Source organism: Lagenorhynchus albirostris, chromosome 11 (assembly GCF_949774975.1).
Source record: "Lagenorhynchus albirostris chromosome 11, mLagAlb1.1, whole genome shotgun sequence".
Classification (NCBI taxonomy): domain Eukaryota; kingdom Metazoa; phylum Chordata; class Mammalia; order Artiodactyla; family Delphinidae; genus Lagenorhynchus; species Lagenorhynchus albirostris.
The window spans coordinates 19,172,487-19,196,952 of NC_083105.1; the positions used below are offsets into that span (position 1 = coordinate 19,172,487).

Below are 24,466 nucleotides of genomic sequence, written 5' to 3' on the forward strand. Positions count from 1 at the left end.
AAACCTCAACTTTCCACCTGGCTAGGACCAGAAAACCCAAGTGGAGGTACAGGTTCTGCAGTTTAGGGACCCTGGGCAATTGGCTCTACGGGCTTCACTTTCTTCATGTCTAGATCAAAATACAAATACAGATATTCTCCAAGGCACCTCACAAGCGCAAAAGTCTATGCTTTGTACTTAGGGGCTAGAGAAGGCCATGACTGTTAAATAAGACTTGTAGGTGAGGATGACTGTAAAGGTCAAGCATTAATGATTGACAAACATTAACGTTATATTCTGAGTCCTAAGTATGGAGATGTGTTCTTCATTTAGCCCAGTAGACAGGTTCCTAAAAGGGTGTGTTAGAGCTGCTTGGAAATCAAAGGACAGTGCCCAATCTTCTTACTATATCATCCCACAGCAACTTACCTTCACCCAGTAGAACTGGGCCCAGCACAGTTTTAAGTTTTCAGATCCCTAAGCTTTTCTGTTTATTCAAAACCATTCAGTGCTTAAGAGAAAACACTATAGTTATACTTTGTAATGACCATGTCCTGGAATCTTTTCTAAATTGAATAATCACTTAATTTATCTGGGATTTAGTTTTAGAACAAAAAAACGAAACAGTATGGTAATTTTACTTTACTTTTCCAGTGTGAAACGTTTAGATTTCTCTGTTTCTCAAAATATATCCTGGGAAATAAAATAGGGAACTCCTTTCTTCCCTCCCTCCCTCCCTTTGTTTATCCCTCCCTCCCCCTTATGCTTTTCTTCCTTTCCTCTTTCAGCAAGTGTTTGTAGTTCTTTCTGTATGACAGACTCTATGCCATGGATTGTCAGGTGAAATTACATTATATACATGAACCCCTGGGTTTTTGGAATTATTGGTAGAGCTGGATTTTAAAAAAACAAAAAAATAACCAACCAACCAATCAAACAAACAAAAAAAACAATATCTGAAAGTCAGGGAGTAGTTATGCTTTAAAAAAAGTCTTTACATATTACTCTCCGCGACATTAGCCTTTGTTTTTGATTCACTAATGTCTTGGTTTGGAGGGATGGTGGGACAGAGAAATTTCAAGCTAAAGTGATGGACGGCATGGTTTATTGGTAAATGCTTGGAGGGAACAAAGCAAATTTCTCCAGTGGTGACACCAGTGTCTTGTCTTACTAAAACTCAGATCACAATCAATTTTGGGGGGAAAATGACCTTTTTTCTAGCTTTATTGAAATATAATTGACACAACATCGTGTAAGCTTGATGCTGATTTAATACATGTATATATTGTGAAATGATTACCATAATAAGGTCAGTTAACAACTCTATCACTTCTCATAATTACCATTTTTTTCCTGTGGTGAAAACATTTAAGATTTACTCTCTTAGCAATTTTCAAGTATATAAAACACTATTGTTAACTATAATTGTCGTGCTGTACATTAGATCCAGAACTTATTCATCTTGTAACTGGAGGTTTGACCCCTTAACCAACATCTCCCTGTTTATCCCACTCTCCATCCTCTGGCAACCACCAGTCTACTCTCTGTCTATGAATTTGGCTTTTTTGGATTCCACATATAAGTGAGATCATACAGTATTTGTCTTTCTCTGTCTGACTTATTTCACTTAGTAAAATGTCCTCAAGTTCCATCCGTGTTGTCAGAAGGTTTCCCTTCTTTTTTATGGATGAATAATATCCCATTATTTGTATATACCACGTTTTCTTTATCCATTTATCTGTCAGTGAACACTTAGGTTGTTTATTATGTCTTGACTATTTGAATGAGGCTTCAATAACATAGAGGTGCAGACATCTCTCCGAGGAAGTGATTTTATTTCCTTTGGATATATACCTAGAAGTGATATTGCCGGAACATATGGTAGTTCTATTTTCAATTTTTTGAGGAACCTCCGTATTGTTTCCCAAAGTAGCTGTACCAGTTTACATACCCACCAATAGTGCACAAAGGTTTCCTTTTCTCCACATTCTTGCCAACACTTATCTCTCGTCTTTTTGATAATAGGTATTCTAACAAGTATGAGATGATAGCTCATTGTGATTTTGATTTGCAATTTACTGATGATTAGTGATGTTGAGCATCTCTTCATGTACCTGTTGGCCATTTGTATGTCTCCTCTGCCAATTTCTAAATCAGATTATTTGATTTTTTTTCTATTGAGTTGTATGAGTTCCTTATATACTTTGGATATTAACTCCTTATCTGATGTATGGTTTGCAAATATTTTCTTCCATTTTATAGGTTGCCTTTTCATTTTGTTAGTTGTTTCTTTTGTTGTGCAGAAACTTTTTTGTTTGATGTAGTCCCACTTATTTACTTTTGTTTTTGTTGCTTGTGCTTTTGGTGTCATATCCAAAAATTCATTCCCTAGACCAATGTCAAGGAGCAATCTAGAGAAAGAAGAACAAAGCTGGAGGAATCACATGTCCTGATTTCAAACTATATTACAAAGCTATAGTAATCAAAACAGCATGGTACTGGCATAAAAGCAGACAGACTAATAGAACAGGATCAAGAGCCTAGATATGAACTCATGCACATACAGTCAACTAATATTTGACAAGGGAGCCAAGAATACTCAATGGGGAAAAGAATAGTCTCTTCAGTAAATGATGTTGGGAAAACTGGATATTAACATGCAAAAGAATGAAATTAGACCCCTATCTTACACCACTCACAAAAAATGAATTTGAAATGCATTAAAGACTTAAATGTAAGACCTGAAACAATAAAACTCTAAGAAGAAAATATAAGGAAAATGTCCTTTTAACCAATTGGGATCATGTCCATCTCAGGGATGTGACCTCCCCCCACACCCCCAACACTGAAAGACACACTTGGCCTCTTTTCACTCAGAAGTGTGGTGCTTGCAAATTGCTGAGGAAAGGCTGCCTGCAGCTCAGCCTCAGAGGAGAAATTATTATCATCCTTTCTATGTACTGAGGCAGAATCTCAGTGAGTTGAGCCCCTGCCAAGTTGTAAAGGTTGACATTTACTGAAGTGAAGTGAAAAGAGCAAGAACTGGGTGATTCAAATCCTGGCTTCAACTTCACCGGACTGCACTTCTCTGAGCCAGTGTGTATTCTGGAAAGAAAGGGATAACCATACTGGTCTACCTTACACATTTGTTGTGAGAGTTATAAATAAAATAAGTTCGTAGCACGCGTAGACTAGTACATAATAGACACTCAATAAATGGCATTTTTTTCTAAATTGCAATAGCAGTAAGCATGTACTTGTTTGTCTCTCAAGAAGTCAGGAGGCAATGCTAGACACATGCCATTGGTCAGGAATTTAGCAGCTATTGTATATCTTCTTCATAGACACTCATCCTAATAACTCTGCCGAGTTTAGCAAGTTTACAAGTTAGAATGCTGTAGATCAGATATCTTTAAAACCTGGACACTGTTTGCACTTTGGAATCCCAAGGCAGAGGCTCACACTGAGTTGAAAGCATTGCTAGTAATGCGTCACTCACGATATTTAGTGGGAGAACTTACCCTCAGTTTAACTGAGACTTTATTTTCAGAGTATAATCAGGGGAAGGAGAGATGCACTCTCAGAGCTCAAGGACCCCCACTCAAAACATGCATAGATATGCCAGGTCTCTCCCACGAAAGCCTGGAGAAATCAAGTATCTCCTTTCTTCCTAGGGCTTTAAAGATCCTGTGTACCGAGCAAGACGGAAGGAATTTGCTGACATTGCCTACAACTATCGACAGTAAGTCTGCTCTTCAGGGTGGGAGGTGGAGCAGGGGGTGGGGGGCGTGCCGGCCTCTCCCTCGCCCAAAGGGAAACTACCGGTGTAGAGAATCTCCCCTGTGTGTGTATGTATATGTGTGTGTGTGTGTGTGTGTGTGTGTTTAAACCCTCCCTTGAATAACACACATTTTAAAAAATGGACCGCAACACAAAACAAAATTACCCTCTGTGCCAGGGCCCAGCTCTCTCCCAGGCTTTGTTGTGTAATTACGCAGGGATGTCTGAAGTAATTATAAAAGGCCTCAGTCCTGAGTAAAATAGCCTCTGGTATTCTCCACATTGAACGGGAAGCTGGCAAAAGAGAATCTTTTACATTCAAGAGGGAGTTGGCTGCTTTACTGAAATAGTGAAGCATTGGAGGTTTCAGGAGAGCCAAGCCTCAGGGTTCGACTTTCATCTGATCTGACCCAGATGTGAAGGGCAATTTTAGGATGAGTTTATTTTTTTCTATCTGGGGTTCTGTGCTCCTCCTCTACCAGATTTCAGTCAAAGGAAAATGCAAATGTCAAATATGTTATTTGGGAAGAGAACCACATTGCTATTTTGAGTCCTCAGAAACTATAGAAACGCTCCCATGAGAAACTCAGTGTTTTGGGACCTGAGCTCCCTTCCTGAGTTAAGAGTGTGAGAAAAGACATGCCCAAGAAGAAAGGAACAGGTTGTTCAGAACACTGAGGTGATGGTATTTTAGCAGCTTTGCTAGAATATGAGGGAGATAAAGGAGATGCTAGGGCTCTGTATACTGAATAAAAGCCTACCTTCCAAAGGGAAAGACTTCCAGAGAAAATGAGAAAATTCCTTTCTCTGAATGAGTCCTGGTAGTAGAAAGATCCAGAACAGTGCAGGCCTTGTTCATATCTAGACCCAGCTGGGCCTTGGCTTGTGGCAAGCAGGAATCACAGAACATGGTACCTCTCTCCCCTGTCCCCACCGTGACCCCAGCATGGACAGGTAGACACCATCAAATCAGGTACAGACAAGAGTCCTTCTTGAGATAGTCAGTAATAATAGGTCATATTTACCATCTCCTTGCTATGTCTGGGGCTTTGCTAAATGCTTAGTTTACATTATTTCATTTAGTTTTAATAATAACTCCCCATTTTTCAGGTGGGAAAACTAAAGCTTAAAAAAGATTAAGTAACTTGCCAAAGTTATAGAACTAGTAGGTGGCATAGTCTGGTTTTGAACGCAGGCTTGTTTAACTGCAAAGTTGTTCTCAACCACTTCCCTGAGTGTCTGGGGATCTCTGAGTCAGGAGACTACACTTCTCCACATAATCCAGGAGCTGCTTATGAGATACATTCACTCCTTCTTGGCTGTTGGGATTTGAAGGGAAAACCTCAAATCCACCTCCTTTCCATAAAAATGTTACACCTGATGAAGAAGTATGGAATTGGTTGAATGCCTTATGATTCTGGATGGTCATCGGATAAGTTAAACTGGTTTTTGAAAACTATTCATAGATGGCTGGTACTCAGAGGAATACCAGAGATCTTCCAGTCAATTTTCTACCTTGTATAGATGAATCCCAAATGGTTAAGTGATGTACTCAAGGTCATATATCTCATTAGGGACTGAACTTGTCCTCCAATTCAAAGCCTATTTCCAGCCTCATCTCAGCATCTCTTTTGAACTTTTGATGCTATTTACTACCCCTTCCTTCTTTGCAATTGTCTTTTATCTCGGTATCTGGTACAATCGATTCTCATTCTTTCAAGATTACTCGCTTAAATTTATTTGAGACCCCCAAACTCGGGGCACTTTCACACTCATTCCCAGACATGCACAGAGCAGGGAAAAATGTGAGTCCCCTGCCACATTTGTTGAATTTTTGTTCTTTTTGTCGGTAATTTTGCTGTTTAAAATGGCGCTCCAGCGTAGTGCTGAAGTGCTGGCTAGTGTTCCTAAGTACAGGACGGTTCTGACGTGCTTAATGGGGAGAATGTGTTAGATACGCTTCCTTCAGGCCTGAGATGTTGTAGTACTGTTGGCTGTGAGTTCAGTGTGAATCTATCAACAAATACGTTAACCAAGGTGTCTTTAACCAGAAGCACACACAAGACAAGGGATTATCAGTTGTGTTCTGCATTTCCCGCAGGAGCTATGGTTCAGTACTCACTCAGAGTTCATGGTGACTTTATGGAACAGAACTGCCGCCAATAAGGAGAATCAGCTCTACTCTGCTCTCTGCTGGTTTCCCTCCTTCCTCTTTGAGGCTTCTTCTCAGTCTCCTCTGGCCTCCTCCTCCCACCCCAGAAACTGTCATGCCTTTCAGGACTCAGCTTTGACCCTCTTCCTTGGGCTCTGCCACCCTCCATGCCAACAGCCCCGCATTCTGGTCTCTAGCGCCTTCCCAGTCATCCTACCACATGGGGCTCAAACTCCTGCCCCTTGAGTCCTAGAATCACAGGATCAGTTGATACAATGTGTTTACTGTGTTTGAGGACCCATGCCAAGAGCAAGACAAACAGACTCTGTGTCTTCTGGGGGATCATTGAGAAAGACAGACAATAACAAAAAGAACAATAAATGCAATAGGTATGACTAAAGTCAAAACGCAAGTGTCATGAGGCCACATAATTAGGAACTTTAATGTAGACCAGGGGAATTGGTTAGAGGAAGTGATATTTAGACTGAGAATTGAAGATTGAGTAGGAGTTTATCAGCTGAAGAGAACGAGGATAGTGGATGAGAGGGCAGGTCTGGTTAGAAACAGGGCTTTTGTTTTATTAGTAGATGTATCAGTATATATTTAGGGCCAGAGCTGAATTACTGGAGACAGTAAGGAAAATTAAAATTTTATGTAAGAATACGCTAAATGGACTATAGGGATTTATATCTTTCAGCTGCAAGTCAACTCAAACAAAAAGGAGGCTTTTCTTGGCTCCTATAAGTGAAAAGTTTAAGGGAAGTAGTTGAGGCACAGGTGGGTCTGGGACTCAGCGTCTCATTCTCTCTCCCTTCCCCTGACTCTGGTGTCCTCTGTAGTGTCCTTGCTCAGAGGCACTGGCCTCATGTCTCTTGGAGGTGGACCCCAGCACTGCCAGGCTGACACCACAACCCAACCAGAGATTCTGTCTCTTTTCAACACAATCAACAAAAGTTCTCTCATTGAGTCTCATTGGCTCTCATCAGGACATGGGCCCATCTCTCAGCCAGTCACTGTGGCCAGGGAAATGACACACTCTAATTGACTGGGCCTGGTCACATGCCCACCTCTGAAGGTAGGAGTGGTGGAGTCTCCTCTTACCTGAACCTGCAGACTGAGATGGGAGAAGGGTGCTTTACTGGAAGAATGGGAATGGATATTGAACCCCTGGCACGGTAAATGTCAACCAGAGGGACAGCTCGGTGCCTAGGACGTTACTAACTCTTGAAAATTTGTTGCAGAAATAGCAGATACCTTTCTTTCTAAATGAGAATCCATTATCATGATAATTACCAACTATCCAATGGTATTATTGTCAGCACCAGTGTTACGTACTTTATACATAACATTTCTTTTTAATTTAAAATTTTTTTTTATTTTTTACATCTTTATTGTATACATAGCATTTCAGTTAACTCTCTTCCATACCCTCCAAAGAGTTAGTTGGCATTAGCCCACCTAATGGCTATGCAGACTAGGCTCAAAGAGGTTTACTAAATTGCTTGAGGCCATTCAGCTAGGCAATGGCGGAGCGAAGCAGTGAACCCATCTCTGTCAGTTTCCGAAGCCTTTTCTTTCCCTGCATCGGCGCTTAGCCCCGAAACAATGGGGCATCCATAGGCAGGGGCTTTCCTGATGTTCTTTTCAGTCCCTACGCCATTACAGAACCCTCTGGGCTTGTCTTGCTTTCGATACTGAAGCAACAGTCTGTCTTTTTCCCCTAATCCCTGCCCATGTTTCCGTGGAACATAATGATGACTTTGCTTTAATGTCCTTGGAAGAGCGACAGCTCTGCAAGGGCAGGAGGGACCTAGTTTGGAGCCTGAAGATGATCCATAATTCTAAGGTAAACAGTCTCGCCTTGTCCCAGACACCGTGTACCCTGTTAGGAAACAGGCCTGTAGCCCAGAGAACAGTCACGGGTCTTTGAAGTCAGGCTTTGTTTGGTTTTCATTTGTTTTCGCTGTTCAGAACACAGCTCACTCTTAGATGGTTTTCGAAAGGACCTATCGAACTAATGACTCTCAAATTATAGTGTGTCACCTGGGAGCTTATTGGAATCCAGATGCCCGGGCCCTCCCCTTCCCCACAGGTTCCGGATCTGAGGGGCAGGTCCAACATACATACTTTAATAAGCTCCCCGTACTTTTGTTATGTCATAGCGGAAGATGCTAGGTAAGCAGATCTTGCATCTAACATGCATTTAAGTACCTTTATAACTTCCTAGGGGCAGAAATATCAAATCCAGCAAGTACATGCCCATTAAACAAGGGATCTCAAACTCATGGTACACATATTAAATCCACTTTAGCCAACAGGTAGAATTGCTTTAGTTTGCTTGAACTTGGATGCCTTTGTTTAGAAAGAGGATGTATTCTTCACTTGACTCAGCCCCCGCCCTCCTATTATCTATACCTGCTACTTCACACATTTATATTACAGGCTCCTATTATCTATATCTGCTACTTCACACATTTATATTACAGGCTCCCGAAGGTAAGTGAATTTCCATACTGGGTAAAGAATATGAGATAGGAGAGCAGAAAAGCCACGTGGTTTCCCAAAGTGAGAGGAAATCCTTGGTGCAGTGGATGAGGTGAGAGCTTGTATCCTTGCTTAACCAAGTCACATGAATGTTTGCTATATCAAGAACTGGAATTTTCCTCTTTCAAATCACTTATGAAATATGAAATCCGCTGTGGTCGGGGGCGGCAGCTCACAGACTCTGAACCTGTCTCCCTCTGCTACGGCTCCTTCATCCTCTACTCTTGCACCTGCCATGCAGCAGACAAATATTTCATGTCTGTATCCTAGTGGGCAGCCCATCCCTCGAGTGGAATACACGGAGGAAGAAAAGAAAACATGGGGGATAGTGTTCAGGACCCTGAAGTCCTTGTACAAAACCCATGCTTGCTACGAGCACAACCACATTTTCCCACTTCTGGAAAAGTACTGTGGCTTCCGCGAAGATAACATCCCCCAGCTCGAAGAGGTTTCTCAGTTTCTGCAGAGTAAGTCCACATCAGGGTCAAAAGGTCGGTGTGGGGAGGATGGGGAGGGGAAGAAAAGTAAATGGAGGTGAGTGTGTTCATGCTGATGCAGGCAGGTTGCTTGTCCCAGGAAAACCGGGATTGCACAGGCTCCGGATGCGCAGGCTCAGCGGCCATGGCTCACGGGCCCAGCCGCTCTGCAGCACGTGGGATCTTCCCGGACCGGGGCACGAACCCATGTCCCCTGCATCGGCAGGTGGACTCTCAACCACTGCACCACCAGGGAAGCCCTCTGAAAGGATTTTTTAACACTCAAAGCCCAAGGTGCCTCGTCTGGGTTCTTCCTGCAGCTCCTGCTACTTTAACGAGCTGGCTGCAGTGTGCGTTTGTGTAAGAAAATGAGATTTGTGCCGAGATACCTGAGCTCTAGGTCTATGCATCTGGTATCTGGAAACTTGCTTTGATCCTCTCTAGTTGGGAGAAACTACCTCAGTTTAGTCATCTGTCAAATGGAGACTGTCAGCCTTTTAGCCTTTCTCCTAGGGAAATTGTGAGAATGAAATAAGATCTTGAATGTGAAAGCATAGTGTTACCTAGTGTTACGGCAGGTGCTCATTGAATTTGGGCTTCGTTGGAATCTGAGTAACTCAGTGGGTAAATTCGTGATCGGGTTGACCTGCCCATCATTTCCAGGGGAGATAAGTGTTCTCCTTTCTGCCAGGTGGTGTTGACTCAGCAAAATCAAAATAAACAGACAAAACATATTAAATGCCTATTATGTGCCAGGTAAAATGAGGGAAAGTGGGGATACAGATCACAGGGTTATAGAAAGAGTTTTCCGTGCCTCTGAACTATGCAGAGATGCTATGGCCAGCTCTGGGGCAAAAAGCCAGGGAAGCTACGTGGCAGGGAGGGAAGTGGTAACTAGGATAGATTGGGAGAGGGGGCGGCTAGAGGACCTTTTGAATCCCTTCCATTTAGAGTCTTTACTTCTCAGATAAAGAGAGGAGCAGGGGCCCAAGCAGAATGAACTTCAGCCTGAGGGTCTAAGGCACGTAATCGGAGGGACAAAGGGGTCTTAAAGACATTCTTTGACTAATTACACACGTTGCTATGGCCAATAACAAGAAGAATACAGCAGTAATACTAGCAGCTGGGAAGATATAGAGTAGCAATTAAGGAAACAGACTCTGAAGCCAGACTGCCGGTAGCTGTGACCTTGGGCAGGAGCCTTAACCTCTGTATGCCTCAGCTTCCCCATCTATAAAGTGGAAATAATAAAAGCATCTACCTCCTAGAGTTAGGATGAGGATTAATTCGTATATCTAAAGTGCTTAGAACTGTGTCTGACATGTGGTAGGTATTATATAGTGTTAGCTATTATTACCATGATCACTGTCATTACTATTCTCCTTCCAGGTTTGGAACAAATTGAGAGACAGATATAGGAACCAGAGAGATGGGTGATCAAAATGTCAGCTGTATTACTGATAGAAGCTACTTAGAGAATGTGGTATAGAGGTGCAGGCAAAATGGATTTCCTAATATTTCACCCCTGGATTAGGTAAACTTACTCGCCAATTCATTGGTGCAGTGTGTAGTCCATTGCCTGGCCAAGAGCAGACCAGAATGAGCTCCTGTGTGGATCGTGAAGAGAGAAAGGGCAGAGAGGGTTACATTGAGAATATTCATTTCCTCCTCTCAAATCCTTCAATCAGAGAAGTCACTGTTCCTCATGGGGTGTCCTGTGTGAAGCACATATAGAAAAGCTAGAAGTGTTCCTTTCATATTCTTCCATCTTGGGAAGTAGAGTGGGAATTCCCCACTCTGGAAACATGAGAAGTAGGGAATAAGCATTCCACCCTAACAAACAATAATGAAAGCTAAATTTATTGGATGTTTCCAATGTGCTAGGCTCTAAGTATTTTATATTTATTAGCTCTTCTGATTCTCAGACTAACCCTAAGAAGTATCTACCCCCATTTTGCAGATGAGAAAACTGAGGCTCAGAGAAGTGAAACTCCTTGACTCAAATCACCCAGCTAGAAAGTACTGGGGTATAGATTTGAAGCCAAGTCTGCTTGGCATCGACACCCATGCTCCTGGACAGTTGAGTGTACTGGTTCCCTCCCTAAAGGTCTTCAGGCCCTTTTGGCTCCCTGTGATGGGCTTTCAGTTTTCTTTCTCCTTTGCTTCCCAGCTTGTACTGGCTTCCGCCTCCGACCTGTGGCTGGCCTGCTTTCCTCTCGGGATTTCTTGGGTGGCCTGGCCTTTCGAGTCTTCCACTGCACTCAGTACATCAGACATGGGTCCAAGCCCATGTATACGCCTGAACCGTGAGTATCGTCCTTCTGCTATCGGTGGCCAGCCACAGTGAGTGCCATCTCTCCCCGCTCCAGGTACACTGTGGGCTAGTCCGTGGGACCAGTTGCCTGGATGACGACAGTACGACAAGGGAAACTCATCTCTTCTGGGGATTTTCTCTGTCCGAATAGATTGTACTGATTGGAGATTTAGGTATCTTGTGACTCAAAGGTTCAGATCTCCTCCGAATGAGAGAATGAGAGCTCACATTCAAATTCCAAAGAGACGGTAGAAGTCAGAGCTGTGGAGTGCCCAAGGGGAACAGGAACAAGTGACGGCCAGGCTGTCTCAACACCTCCTCATTCCTGAACCACACCTAGATGATTCTAGTCTCTCTTTGCCTAGATTGTGTCTTGGCTGGAGGTAGTGAATGACTGGCCACCATGCTTTGAGCCATCTTCTTAGTCAAATAGAACTTAAGCAATTGATATGAAAAGTCAGCAGGATGCCCCAAATGATCTTTCCCAGCCTGCAAAGTTCATTACTATAAACCAGAAAAGACCTGTTCCTAATAAACCTGGTGCCGAAAGTGCTAAATAAATGTTAAGTTTTCTTCTCTGACCAACGGCTGCCCTCTCCAGAATAAGAGAGGACTCTATTATTTTTATTACTATTATTATTTAGTTCCCATGAGGAATAACTAACTGAGCATATTGTATCTGCCCAGGGATGTCAACACCAACGAGAAGACTTGGGATGGGAAGTGGTTGTGATCCGCAGCTCGCGCAGGCGTATGGGAGGATGCTCACAGGAATATTGCCTCTTTTGTTCTGCATCCCACTGGGCGTACACTGAAGACCCCCTGGCTGCCGTGCCCTGCCCTGTCCCTTACTTTTCTTTCCCCTTCGCCCTTTTCTCTTGTACCTTGTCTCAACTGATAGCAAGCTTTACACACCACTTATTCTTCGGAATGAGTTTGTAAGACTGAATGAGTTGCTTCCTTTCTTCCACCCATTCCTCACATAGAAAGACTGAGTCTGTTATGGCTTATAACCCTCCTCCCCTCCAAGCTCTGTGCTTTCTGTTTTTCAGTGACATCTGCCATGAGCTGTTGGGACATGTACCCTTGTTTTCAGATCGCAGCTTTGCCCAGTTTTCGCAGGTGAGGAACTGATCTCTCTAGCCTTCTACTTACAGGGGTGAGACCTGGACTGCTCAAGATAAATTGAATCCATGCAGGGGCCTTCATGTCCTCTGCAAGGGTAGAAACCAGGTACAGTTCTGTGATCCCATCACAGATGGGTATGTGGTCCCATGGAGCTGGCCAATTGCCAATCCCAGGGACCACAGCATGGAATTGGTGACTCAGTCATCCTCTGAATTGTGTGTTATTGACTTAGCTAATCTCACTTGTCCTACCAGGTGTAGTTTAAGAGCCTTTTCATCCGTGAAAACCTCCCTGATCCCTGTACAGAAGTAACCTTACCATCTTCCAAGTTCTCCGGGCATTTTTTTCCCGTCCTCTTTAGGGCCTTTGCCACTTTCTACCCTGTCAGGCAGTCAGTTTTGTATATGCTTTCATTAAGTAAGATGCCATTTGACAAGGATCCAATGCCCATAGCCTGACTCATAGCTGACAAAAAACAAAGAGCCAGTTGCCTCGTCACCATCATCAAAGCAGCAGGCTAGGCTTTGATTCATCTAGCGCAGTGGTGAGTAGGCCCGAAAATGCGTTTTGGATGAGTGAAAGGATCCCAGTAAGTCTCTCCTGGCACCAAGAGGCGGCCCCAAACCATGACTGGGTAACTGCGATCATGGGAGAGTTGAACGGTGCTGCTGGGGGGCACGTTGCCAGCCCACCCTGTGCCTGGGTCACAGAGACGTGGATCAATAAAAGCCCTCCCTGACAGTTTTCTTCCTCACAAGGAAGAATAAGGATCAAACGGAATGACCCATGAGCAAGGGCTGGGCCACGTGTGTGTGAATTTCACAAGCATTTCCCCTCAGTAGAAAGGAATAACCATTTGCACTCTTGAATGAAGAGGCTGCCACTGAGTAGCTGAAACAAACTAACAAACAGCAGAATTAACTGCTTGCTAACCAAGGGAAAACTGTGCTTGTTAGACACAGCCTCTCGAAACAAAGACAATGATTGCTTTGATGTGGGTTTGGGGGGATTGTGAAGTTCAGAGATTGTTGGACTTTTAGAAGTGGGAGTGTTTAGAAATTAGGTGAACTTTAACCATGGAAGCGTCACCATGGGACTTTCAGCTGACTTTCAGAAGTGCGGTTTCTGCTGCTAAGATGTCATTGATTGCTTGGGATAGCTTTCAAACCAGGATTTGTTAACATGGCCAAAGGAAGATCAGTTTTTTCCTCAGGGAATAGGAACTTTTAATTCTCATCACCAGAGGTTATTCTGCCCAATCAGAGGCCAAGTGGCCATTCTCCCCAAGCCGGTTCCATTTTGGGGACTCCCCACAGATGACAGGACAATTACCTGAGTCAGCAGACAGAAGCTACTGGGTCATCAGTGTTCACGGTTCCAACTTTGACCTGGACTGTTCCAAGGCAGGGAGTCCTTTTGAGTTCCCTGAGCATATTCCTTTTTGATCTAAAAGCAGGACACTGGAGTGCAAGATGGAGTGGGGATGAAGCACTTTGGGGCCCTTGTATTAGGCAAGATCTGGGCTCACAAAGAATGATGACTATGAGAACAGGGCACTCTCTCAACCTTGCATTTGTCTATGACTTCTGTTCGATTCAGGACTGTGGCATGTCTGAGCTGGGTGGATGGAACACAGATGGGAAAGGGGCAGGAGAATGGAGCCAGGCTAAGTCAGTGTCTGAATTTGATTCACTCTAAATCAGACAGCATTTTCTTTGCATGTAATGGGCTTGACCAGGGAGGGATACAGAGATGAAGACCATGTACCCTCTTGCATCCAAGGGGGCCCGGTCCTTGGTCCTTCTCTCTGTCTGCTTTAAGTACCATCCAATCTCATGGCTTTAGGTACCATTTCCACTCTGATGATGAACACATTTATATATCTAGCCCAGACTTCAGTCCCAAAACTGAGACTTACACATCCAGTCATCTACTCAATATCTCTGCTTGGATGTCTGATGGACATCTCTATTCATCCTGTCCAAAATGCTATTCCTGATCTTACCACTCAAACCTTCTCCACCCACAGCTCTTCCTGTATTAGTTCATGGCAACTCCATCCTTCCAGTCACTCAAACCTAAAGCATTATTGACTCCTCTCGGACATACCCCACAATCAATCTTGCATAAAATTCTGTGTTTGACCTCCAAAATATGTAGAATCTGACCATTGCCCATCACGTCCACTGCTACCAATTTCATCTCAGCCCTATCGCTTCTCATGCTGGTGACTGCAGTAGCCTCCTAACTGGTCTTTATGCCTCTACACTTGACCCCCTACAGTCAACTCTCACACAGCAGTCAGAGTGAATCTTTGACGGCACAAATCAGATCTTGCCACCCTTCTGTTCAAAACCCTGCCTTGGCTCCCCATGTTGTAGAGAGGAGAATTCTAAGCCCTAAAACGGCCAAGGAATTCCTACATGATTGAGCTGCAGATCCCTCTTTGCTGTCACCTGCCACCCCTACCCCTTACTCTGCTCTAGCCACAGTGGTCCTTCCCCGTTGTTTGAACCAACCGGCATTGCCCCTCCTTCACGAGCTTTTCCACGGCTGTACACTTGGCCTGCACAGTTCTCTTCCCTCAAATATCAGCAATGCCAACAACCTCTCTTCCATCAAGTCTTTGCTCAGGTATCGCCTTCCCAATGATGCTCACCCTGGAAGCTTATTTAAAATCCCAGCCTCCCCACCCCACCCCCGCTTTCCTGGTGCTCCGGGTCCCCCCTTGTCCCTTCCTCCTTTTGTTTCTTCTTTCCAAAGAACTTACCACCTTGTAACATACCTATGTATATGCTTATTATTTCTGTCTTTCGCTATCCACTTAGACACTATTTACAAGGTCAAGGATCTTTACCATTGAGTACACTGCCTGCCACATAGGAGGCATTTGATAAATATTTTTGGAATGAATAAATGCATATAGTAGGAAAGAAACATATATATTTGTATATATACGGTATGTCTGATACAAGGTAGGCCGGAGCAAATGCTGTGAAAGAGACAGAGACCACTAGGGGATCCTGGATTTGGAGCTGTGATGAGAGGTGGTCCATGACATCTCAGACTCTCCAGCTATGTATATACCTGGACAGATGTCAAGCACTTCTCTGCAAGTCTCCTGTGGTGTCTTCAGGGTACATGATTAAGTCTCATCTAGTGCTCCAGGAATGTTCCGCTTGAACTATGGAAGAATAATCAGGACATGAAACGTTAGATGCCACCTATCGCCTGACCTTGAGCAGGTCGTCTCCCTTCTCTGGGCCTCCGTTTTCTCTTTTGCAAAGTGAATACAAAGGACCAAGTGATGGATAAAGGCTTCCCCCATTCTAGAGATCTGTGATTTTATGAAATGTGGTCAAGGAAGATTTGACAGAACAATGAGAGTCTATCTGGGCCCTTCTGAAGGCATCTAGCCACCCATCCCTTTCCTGTGGTCAAGTACGAGGTCGGACCCGAGGGTAGAGGTTGAAGATAGGCAGACCCCAGCCATGCCAGTGACTTTGTTTCTCCACAATTACAGGAAATCGGCCTCGCCTCTCTGGGTGCCCCCGATGAGTACATTGAGAAACTCGCAACAGTAAGTTCTCTCTCTTCCTGGTGGATGGTGTCAGGGCCTCAGGTCTTTGAAGCTTTGCTCCTTCCCTGAAAGCCAGGTCATTTGCGGAAAAAAATCAGAATGCCCTGGGTTACGTTTGCACGAGCGACATTTCACATTTTGACTTCTTAATGGTTCGATTGTGAAATCAACTGTATGCAGACATTTAATTTTAAACAGTGTCTTGAAAACACCAACAGGCTATAATGATAGTCCTTGAGAACCCCCTTAAGTGGGTGGGAAGCTGGATTCACAGCTTTAAAGAGGGAATATTTACTCTCTGCCTTTACACTGGAGCCAGCGTTAAGATCTTTCCTTTCTCAGACACCAGGTAGAAAAGGGGGTGCGCTTTCCCCTTCTAACTGAACACTTCCTTCCCCAGTGGATGTGACGGCTCATCCACTGAAGCCATGGAGGCAGTGACTCTGCACAGCAGGCCTTTCCTTCCTACAGACCCCTTTCCAACTTGCGTGCAACCCTCCCCAGCCTCTAAGCCACATTTCTTATGATGTGCTCAGCTGGGAAGATGAGAAATAAAACTTTATAATGGAATTAGGGACCGCAGATGAATGCAAATATATCATGAAGATGTATCAGTTTAGAAGTTTACGAATTCAGTTTATCAGAAGGCCCAAAACTCCGATCCTTCCTCACTGACCAGCTGCTCTGAGACCCTGGGCAAGTGGCTTTTGCTTCCTCATCTCTAAAAATAGACACAATCGTTTATACTCTGCCCATCTCAAAAGTTTATCATGATCATCTTGAGGGTCTGAAGAGTTAAACTTGTGTGAATGTGAGTTTTTAAATGCCAGATGCTGTAGTGATACAAAAAGCAACTTTCAAAGAAAACTGCAGCGCTTGATAGAATCTCTCACTTGTAAGAAAAAAAGAAACTCAAATGCAGAGCATCATGTTACTTGCTGTAACAATGATAAAAGTACTCATTACCAACATAGCTTCTCAAAAAAAAATCTTATTATTGATATACTGAGCTGGAAACAGTCTTGGGCTCCTTGCTCTGCCCTTGAGATGCTGTGCCACTGTATGCATGTAGCTTGACCTCTCTGGGCTAAAGACTTCTCATCTGTATGTGCGGAGGTCAGACTAAGTTCTGACAGCCTTCACAGGTTTAGCATTCTCTAGTGCAATCAACGGACTTAACTAGAAACCCACAGCTAATTCTCCAAGACTGTGACAATCTCTAGCACTAACTGGGCCTTGGCTTTCTCTTGGCCCTATTCAGTAGGGTGATGCCAGACTTCCAGGCCCTTATTGCCCAGGCCATTTATCTAGGGCGCGTTGCACTGGGAGCTATTGAAAGAAAAGGATTTGGTTTTTGGGGAGGATAAGTGCAGTGACTGACAGGGTTTTAACACAGATTGTTGGATGGTGGGGATATTAAATAATTACCTCCGAACTGAGAAGGAACTTGGAGGCCAAAAAAGGAAGCAGGAAACTCCATAAAATGCAATGGTGAAGTTTATTGTGGGTAACTTACACACAGGCAGGGCCAGGAGGACAACAGCCCAAAGGCATTTGCAGCCTCACTCTGCGCCACGAGAAGGGTACAGGGGGATTTAAAGGGACCAAAACTAAAGATAGAATCTGACTACTAAGGGAGAAGCATGTCCGCTCCGTCAGGAGCCAGGGTTTCTTCATCCCCTCAGGAGGTCTCATGACCATTATTCCTTGTGAGCCATTAACCGTCTGCGTCAGCAAAATTTTTCATATCAGGTGAAGTTTTCTATCAGGCAAGGGTAAAAGTAGACGAGAACTGTCTGGTGCATTCCTTGTGAATAGGCTAAAGCTCAGCCTTGCAGAAAGGGGAGGGGTTAGGACCGCAGGCTTAGATGGAGCTGACAGAATGGAGTCAGTGTGGTTCAGCCGCACAGATGATAAGATGCCCCCTCACTGATTCTATCATGACCCAATCCCCTACCTCCCCCGTGGAGCCTGATGGGATTGTCTGGTAACTCCAACCAACTTAGGGGAGCATCTCACTCTAGTTGATGCCATGGAGAAGGCAAAAGGGGCAGAGGAGTTCCTGTCACAGAGAGAGTTGCTTGCTGGGAGTATCCTCTGGGGGCTTCCTCGGTACTCCTCCACTGCATCCCATCCCATCTTGCATTCAGCCAACTCTTGATTCAACAGGTGACTGGATAGGGTAAGACATAGGACAGACACAAAACCATGAGCCCAGGTCATGCTGATTCAGAGAACAGACCTGCACAAACTCCCAGCTGGGCAGTCCTGTCCTTGGCCCTGGGTCATCTGCTGCCTTTCCCTTCCTCGAGGTAGGCTCTCAACTTGATGTTCCATTTCAGATTTACTGGTTTACTGTGGAGTTTGGGCTCTGCAAGGAAGGAGACTCCATAAAGGCATATGGTGCTGGGCTCCTGTCGTCCTTTGGTGAATTACAGGTATGACCCTAACAGAAACCAAGGATGGATCTGAAAGTGGTGGGTGCAACAGACCATCCTTTTTCTCTTTGTGCTGTTGAAACCCATTTGTATTCACTTTGAAATTCAACCTGGGGTTTCTCCTCAAGTGATTGATCTCTTAGCGGCTATGATTTGGTCACGACTGTGGGTGTTAGAGGTAGTACACAGGTCTCCAGTGCAGAGGGGCCTCCTGAGCCCAAGGTTGGACTGTACATTGGGATATATGCAAACACATGCCGGAAAATGTGGTTGGCCCCCACGTTGTCTATTGATCACCTTACTTGAAAATGGTTGGGGTAAAATACTCCTTTCTATCTTGACCGCTGGCTTTAGATGAGCTATAAAGGTTAGCTAGTATATGCCTAATAATTTAGTTGAATGCATGTGGGCTGGGGTGTGGAAGGAATCAGGATGAGATGGGAGGGGATGCACCAGTGGCCTCTGGGATGCGGCAGGGACCCCCAGCCCTGATTTAACCAGGAAAACTTTCCATCTGGGACCTGCAGTATTGCTTGTCAGGCAAGCCGAAGCTCCTTCCTCTGGAACTGGAGAAGACCGCTCTCCAGCAGTACACAATCACAGAGTTCCAGCCCCTGTATTACGTGGCTGAGAGTTTTAATGATGCCAAGGAGAAAGTGAGGTGAGGTGACGACCAAGGTGGGTCAACGGCTCTTGGGACCCTCCTGATTTGTCCTGTTGCCCCTGATCTGTGGGTGGCCTGGAGAGTGGACGCCAATGACTACAGCAAGGGCATGCATCAGACCACGTTGTCTCCCAGCCTCCCCACCTTTGTGTCTTTCTACTCTCTGTTGAGAGAAGTTCTTTCCTTCATGGGACCCTATTTCACAGCTTATTGGCTGAACTGTGCCGAGCCCTGCAGACAAGGCTGCCAGCCGATCCTTGCTCATTGCCAACCCCCAGTCCACACCTGAACTCTCCTATGTACAGGGCGGCCACAGAGGTACCCACACCGAGCAGCGCTAGAAGTCTTCTAACCTGGAGAAGTCCCTGTTGCTTCATTCTCCCAGATACTTGCATAACTTGCCCCCTCCCCTCCTTCCAATCTTCACCGGCATTTAACCTTCTCTGTGTGTCTTTCTCTAACCACCTTATTTACAGTCACGACCCAGCCCTTTCCCACCAGCACTCCTTATCCCCTTCTGTGATTTATTTTTCTCCTTAGGACTTTTTTTTTTTTTTTTTTTTGGCGGTACGCGGGCCTCTCACTGTTGTGGCCTCTCCCGTTGCGGAGCACAGGCTCCGGACGCGCAGGCCCAGTGGCCACGACTCACATGCCCAGCCGCTCCGCAGCATGTGGGATCTTCCCGGACCGGGGCACGAACCTGTGTCCCCTGCATCAGCAGGCGGACTCTCAACCACTGCGCCACCTGGGAAGCCCCCTCCTTAGCACTTATTAATGTCTAAACTCTTGTATGATTTAAGGTCCACGAGGATAGGGATTTTGGTCCTTTCTGTTTCCTGCTCTTTCCCTGACCCTAGCACAGCGCCTGACACATAGTAGGCCCTCAGTAAGGAATTAGCGAATATGCCAGTCTCAGAGCCAGCTCAGCAAGAGGCTGAGGGAGTGGTACCAGGACTCTAAGACTCTCAGGCCTCCGCGACGATGGCCCTGCCATCAACCTGCATGAGCCACTCTGCTCCCAGCAGGAGGCAGGCCAGGCAGAGGGTCTACCAGCACAGGGCAACCATGATGCCATTTTTTACCACTTGTTTTATACCTTATCAGTGATGGATAATAAGCATGAGGTGTATAGGCCTCTGGGATCCTGTGAAGCTGGGCATGTCAGCTTTCAATGCACTGGGCTTAGGTGAGCAAAGGCAAAATGCTAGCCCACAAATGCGCTGGCTTCCCAAGAGGACCTCACTAAAGTTCCATTTCACTTCTCAGCCTGGTTCTAAAGCCCCTGTTCTAGTGAGGTTTCAGTGCTACCAAGAGCCAAGTGAAATGCAACGGAAAAACCTTTTAAAATTATTTTTCCCCAAATGGCACCCTTCACTTAGATCTATGGGTTTGGTTTCAGGAACTTTGCTGCTATAATCCCACGGCCCTTCTCAGTTCGTTATGACCCATACGCCCAGAGGATTGAGGTCTTGGACAATACCCAGCAGCTTACGATTTTGGCTGACTCCATCAATAGTAAGTAATTTACACCCTTTGAGGCCATTCTCCCATAACTAGAGGATTGTGTCTTCTTACCTTCACCATAGGAACGATAAGAGATGTATTAAGTCTTTAATTAAGAAGAAAAGCATCTCCAGGGAAGCCACTGATTTACTGAAAGAGAAAAACTTGGCAAAAAGCCCAGCATTGCCTTGCGTGTCCTTTCTCCTTTGACCTTCCTAGATTCCACCCCACCTCCTACCATCACACCACTTTTCCACTCTGGCTTGTCGCTGCCACGTCCTTCTTTCTCCTTTGCATCTTCACCCCTTTCTCTCTAAGTGTCCACTGGACCTTGCTCTGCCTGGAATACCAACCCCTAAGGAATAGGTTCTATCTACTTTACCAACCATAGAGTAGCTCATCTATTGACTTTTATTCTTCCTGGATGATGAGGATGTTATCATAGTTGCTCTTAAAAAATCACAGTGTTATTTGTTCATTGCCCGATTTTTTTCTAGCCTTCAGACTCCCCTCCAGCAACACCCATCATGCTTTCCCCTGGGCCCTGGCCTTCGCCCATACAGTTCTTGTTTAAAATAGTCTCCCTACCACTCTCATTTAGCGGTCCCAACCCCAGTTCATCTTTTAATCGTTCATAGATATCTCTTCTGATAGGAAGACTGGTTTGGGTGTCCCTCCTACATCTTGGCATTCCCACAGATCCCTCTCTCAGAGCATTTATCATTATATTTTTTTTATAATTTGGTAATTGTTTACTTGTCTCCCCAACTAGACCTGAGCAGAGAACCATGGTCAGGTTTGCTGTCAAACCCCTAGCAGTTAGCCCTATTCCTAAAAATCATATTAGGTACTCAAGAGCTATTGAATAAATGGCTAAAACCACCAAAGGATCAAGCCTAAAGGAAGGAGCTCTAGGCCAAGTGGAGGTTTCTATCTCAAACAATGCTAATGAAGGCCAAAAGGGCGGGTGGGCTTGAAGTATCCCTCTCATACCCCTCTATGTTGCCTGAGGCCACTTCTAAGACGTAGAGCTAGCCCATTATAGTCATTCCTCCTTAGGTATGGCCCCCTGCAATCAGCCATCTTGAAAAAGCCCAAGGCTGATTCTCCCCCATAGACACCGTTTGGACACTCGGCTGGAACAGATCTGCTCACCAAAGAGGCCAGCCAAGGGCTCTGGAGGCTGGGGTGTGAGATAGAAGGGTCAGGCCGTAGCTGTTTTCTCTCTCTCTCTCATTTCCCCCGAGGAAGTAAAAATAACTCCATAGACTATTGTTTATAAGGAAATTTTTTAAATCACAGAACAACAAATTTAGGAACTGAAGGGTCCTTAGAGCTATGTGACCTAATATAAGGCCCCATCACCGCTCTGTACTTTCCTCAGGATCTAGGAAGGAGGAAGGCTGATGTGTCTCCAAGGCCCCTTCCACTTCTGTGAAGAGTCTATGTCCCTGTGGCCCCTTGGCATGTGAGAACATGTCATGAATGGAAGCAACTCCATCGTACCCTCCTTAGTCCAGTGGTCTGGCAATCTAGGCTGACTTACCTGCTTGGACCATGCCTTCTCAAACCTCGTGTCCCTTAGAATCACTTGGAGAGCTAGAAATCATTTGGAGAGCTAGTTAGAAATTAATAGTCCTGAGTCATATCCCCAGACTAAATTCACTGAATGCGTGATATGACTCAGGAGTTTGTATTTGTAATAAGACCCCAGGTGATTCCGACACAGTGGGTTTGTGTGGCTTAGGTTCTGTGGCTTAGCTCCTTGCAAGCATCTGTGGTTGGTCATGTAAAAGAGAAACAGAACAGCTAGTGATTTCCCGGGGAGAAAACGAGTAACTCCTTCCCTGAGAAACAGCCTATGGAAAAGGGAAACTAATTACATTAATAGCTCTAGTGCCTCCTACAACTTGGAATCGCCTGTAACAGCCCAAATCCTAGGACGCCAGCTCCTTGAAGGTTGTGGTGGTACCTAGTATAGCCACACACCCCACTGATCCCCTAGTGTTTTACACACTGTGGACACTTGAAGGGTGTTTGTTCATGGTATGAGTGGCTCCTTTGTTTTTCTTTGTAGGTGAAGTTGGAATCCTTTGCAGTGCCCTCCAGAAATTAAAGTGAAGCCATGCACTGAACCTGATCTGTCAACTTGAGAATCTGTTGATGGAAATCCAACTACTTCTTTCATTTCATCTGAAAAAGTCTGAAAAGCAAACCTTAATTCAAGATAACAGCCTTGAATCCTTTCTAGAACAAGATGGAGGGTCAACAAATAAATCAAAATAATCTGAAATGACAGCATGTTAATACATACCCCAAAGCATAATGGTAGATCTTTTGGGGTCATCTTTGATTTAGAGATGATAATCCCATACTCTCAGTTGAGTTAAAAATCAATAACCTGTCACATTTCATCAGAGTTAATGAAAATTCGGGACCTGCTTCATTCAACCTTCCTAAATACTTTTGTTATTTGCTCTAGAGAATTCCTAAAGGAGTATATATCACTCGTTGTGAAACACAAGTCTGTCAGAATTGAATTAATACCTTTATTGGAGTATAATTGCTTTACAATGTTGTGTTAATTGCTGCTGTATAACAAAGTGAATCAGCTATACATATACTTATATCCCCATATCCCCTCCCTCTTGTGCCTCCCTCCCACCCTCCCTATCCCACCCCTCTAGGTGGTCACAAAGCATCGAGCTGATCTCCCTGTGCTATGCAGCTGCTCCCCACTAGCTATCTATTTTACATTTGGTAGTGTATATATGTCCATGCCACTCTCTCACTTCGTCCCAGCTTCCCTTTCCCCTTCCCCATATCCTCAAGTCCATTCTCTATGTCTGCGTCTTTATTCCTGTTGCAAAGGTCATTTTCTATTTCAGGGAACTATGATTCTAATTACTGCTTTGTTATTTTGCCTGTGGAGATTTTCTTTAATTCAGGAGCCTATTAAAATAGTTATAAATATTAAAGTTCAAAATGTAAAATCAAAACATTTCTGTATGCTTTATTGTAATCATAAATGCTGCCGTGGAGAGTAGCAGAACTCCCCACCTAACTCCTGCAACGTGCAGTGTCATTCTCCAGTTGATTGTCAAGTCTGCTTTTGGAGACATTTTGAAGACCCTTAAGATGCAATAGATGTTAATTAAAAGCCTGGCTGGTAGATATTCAGTAAATATTCATTGAATGAATAGAGGAATGCATTATTAAACATCAAATCTTCAACAGATGTGAGAATTTTAATTATGTTTTAAAAAACTTTAAGGGTTACACAATTTTGTAGTTTCAAATATTTCTTGGAATGAAATAGTCCTCTCACTGCCCTTAGAAATATATTATCTGGATAAACTTGTGCTGAAAGAATGATCAGATTCCCAGATTTCCAACCCATCACAGGGGCTCATTGTGATAATCCAAGTCAGGTCAACAGATTTTTACTTTCATTGGTTGTGCATTTTACACGAACACATGAATATGAGAAACAGTGGGGAGAGTGACAATGGCTTAAAAGCTTTGCTTTAAATTTTCACACCACTCTACTGTATTATTTGGGAAATAAAGGATTTTTGTAGTACTTCTTCAAGTGTGATTCTCAGACCAGTTGTATCATCATCAACAGTAAATCCTAGGTGCCATCCCAGCTTACCCAAATAGAATATCTGGGGATGGGACACAGAGACCTGTGTTTTTAAGTACCCCAAGCGATTCTTTTATGCTCAGTCAAATCTACTGGGTACATCAAGTTTGAGAAAACCTGACTTCTGGTGGTCAGTTCTGCCACTTGCCAATTAGGTCACCTTGCATAAGTCACGTCCCCTCTTTGGACCTCAGTTTAACTCTAACAATGAGGCGTTAAACTGGATGACTCAAGATCCCGTCCAGCCTTGAAATACATTTCA

General features: G+C 44.4%; 1 protein-coding gene across 1 annotated transcript in view; it reads left to right on the forward strand.

Annotated features, from left to right (window-relative positions):
* PAH (phenylalanine hydroxylase) overlaps nt 1-22,679 on the forward strand; it is a 69,216-nt gene extending 46,537 nt beyond the window's left edge. The window contains exons 5-13 of the mRNA XM_060164807.1: nt 3,654-3,721; nt 8,726-8,922; nt 11,102-11,237; nt 12,298-12,367; nt 15,897-15,953; nt 18,296-18,391; nt 18,919-19,052; nt 20,455-20,570; nt 22,636-22,679. Of these exons, the coding sequence (XP_060020790.1) occupies nt 3,654-3,721; nt 8,726-8,922; nt 11,102-11,237; nt 12,298-12,367; nt 15,897-15,953; nt 18,296-18,391; nt 18,919-19,052; nt 20,455-20,570; nt 22,636-22,679 (918 nt within the window). The remainder of the gene's footprint in view (nt 1-3,653; nt 3,722-8,725; nt 8,923-11,101; nt 11,238-12,297; nt 12,368-15,896; nt 15,954-18,295; nt 18,392-18,918; nt 19,053-20,454; nt 20,571-22,635) is intronic.
* Nucleotides 22,680-24,466: the final 1,787 nt, after the last annotated feature.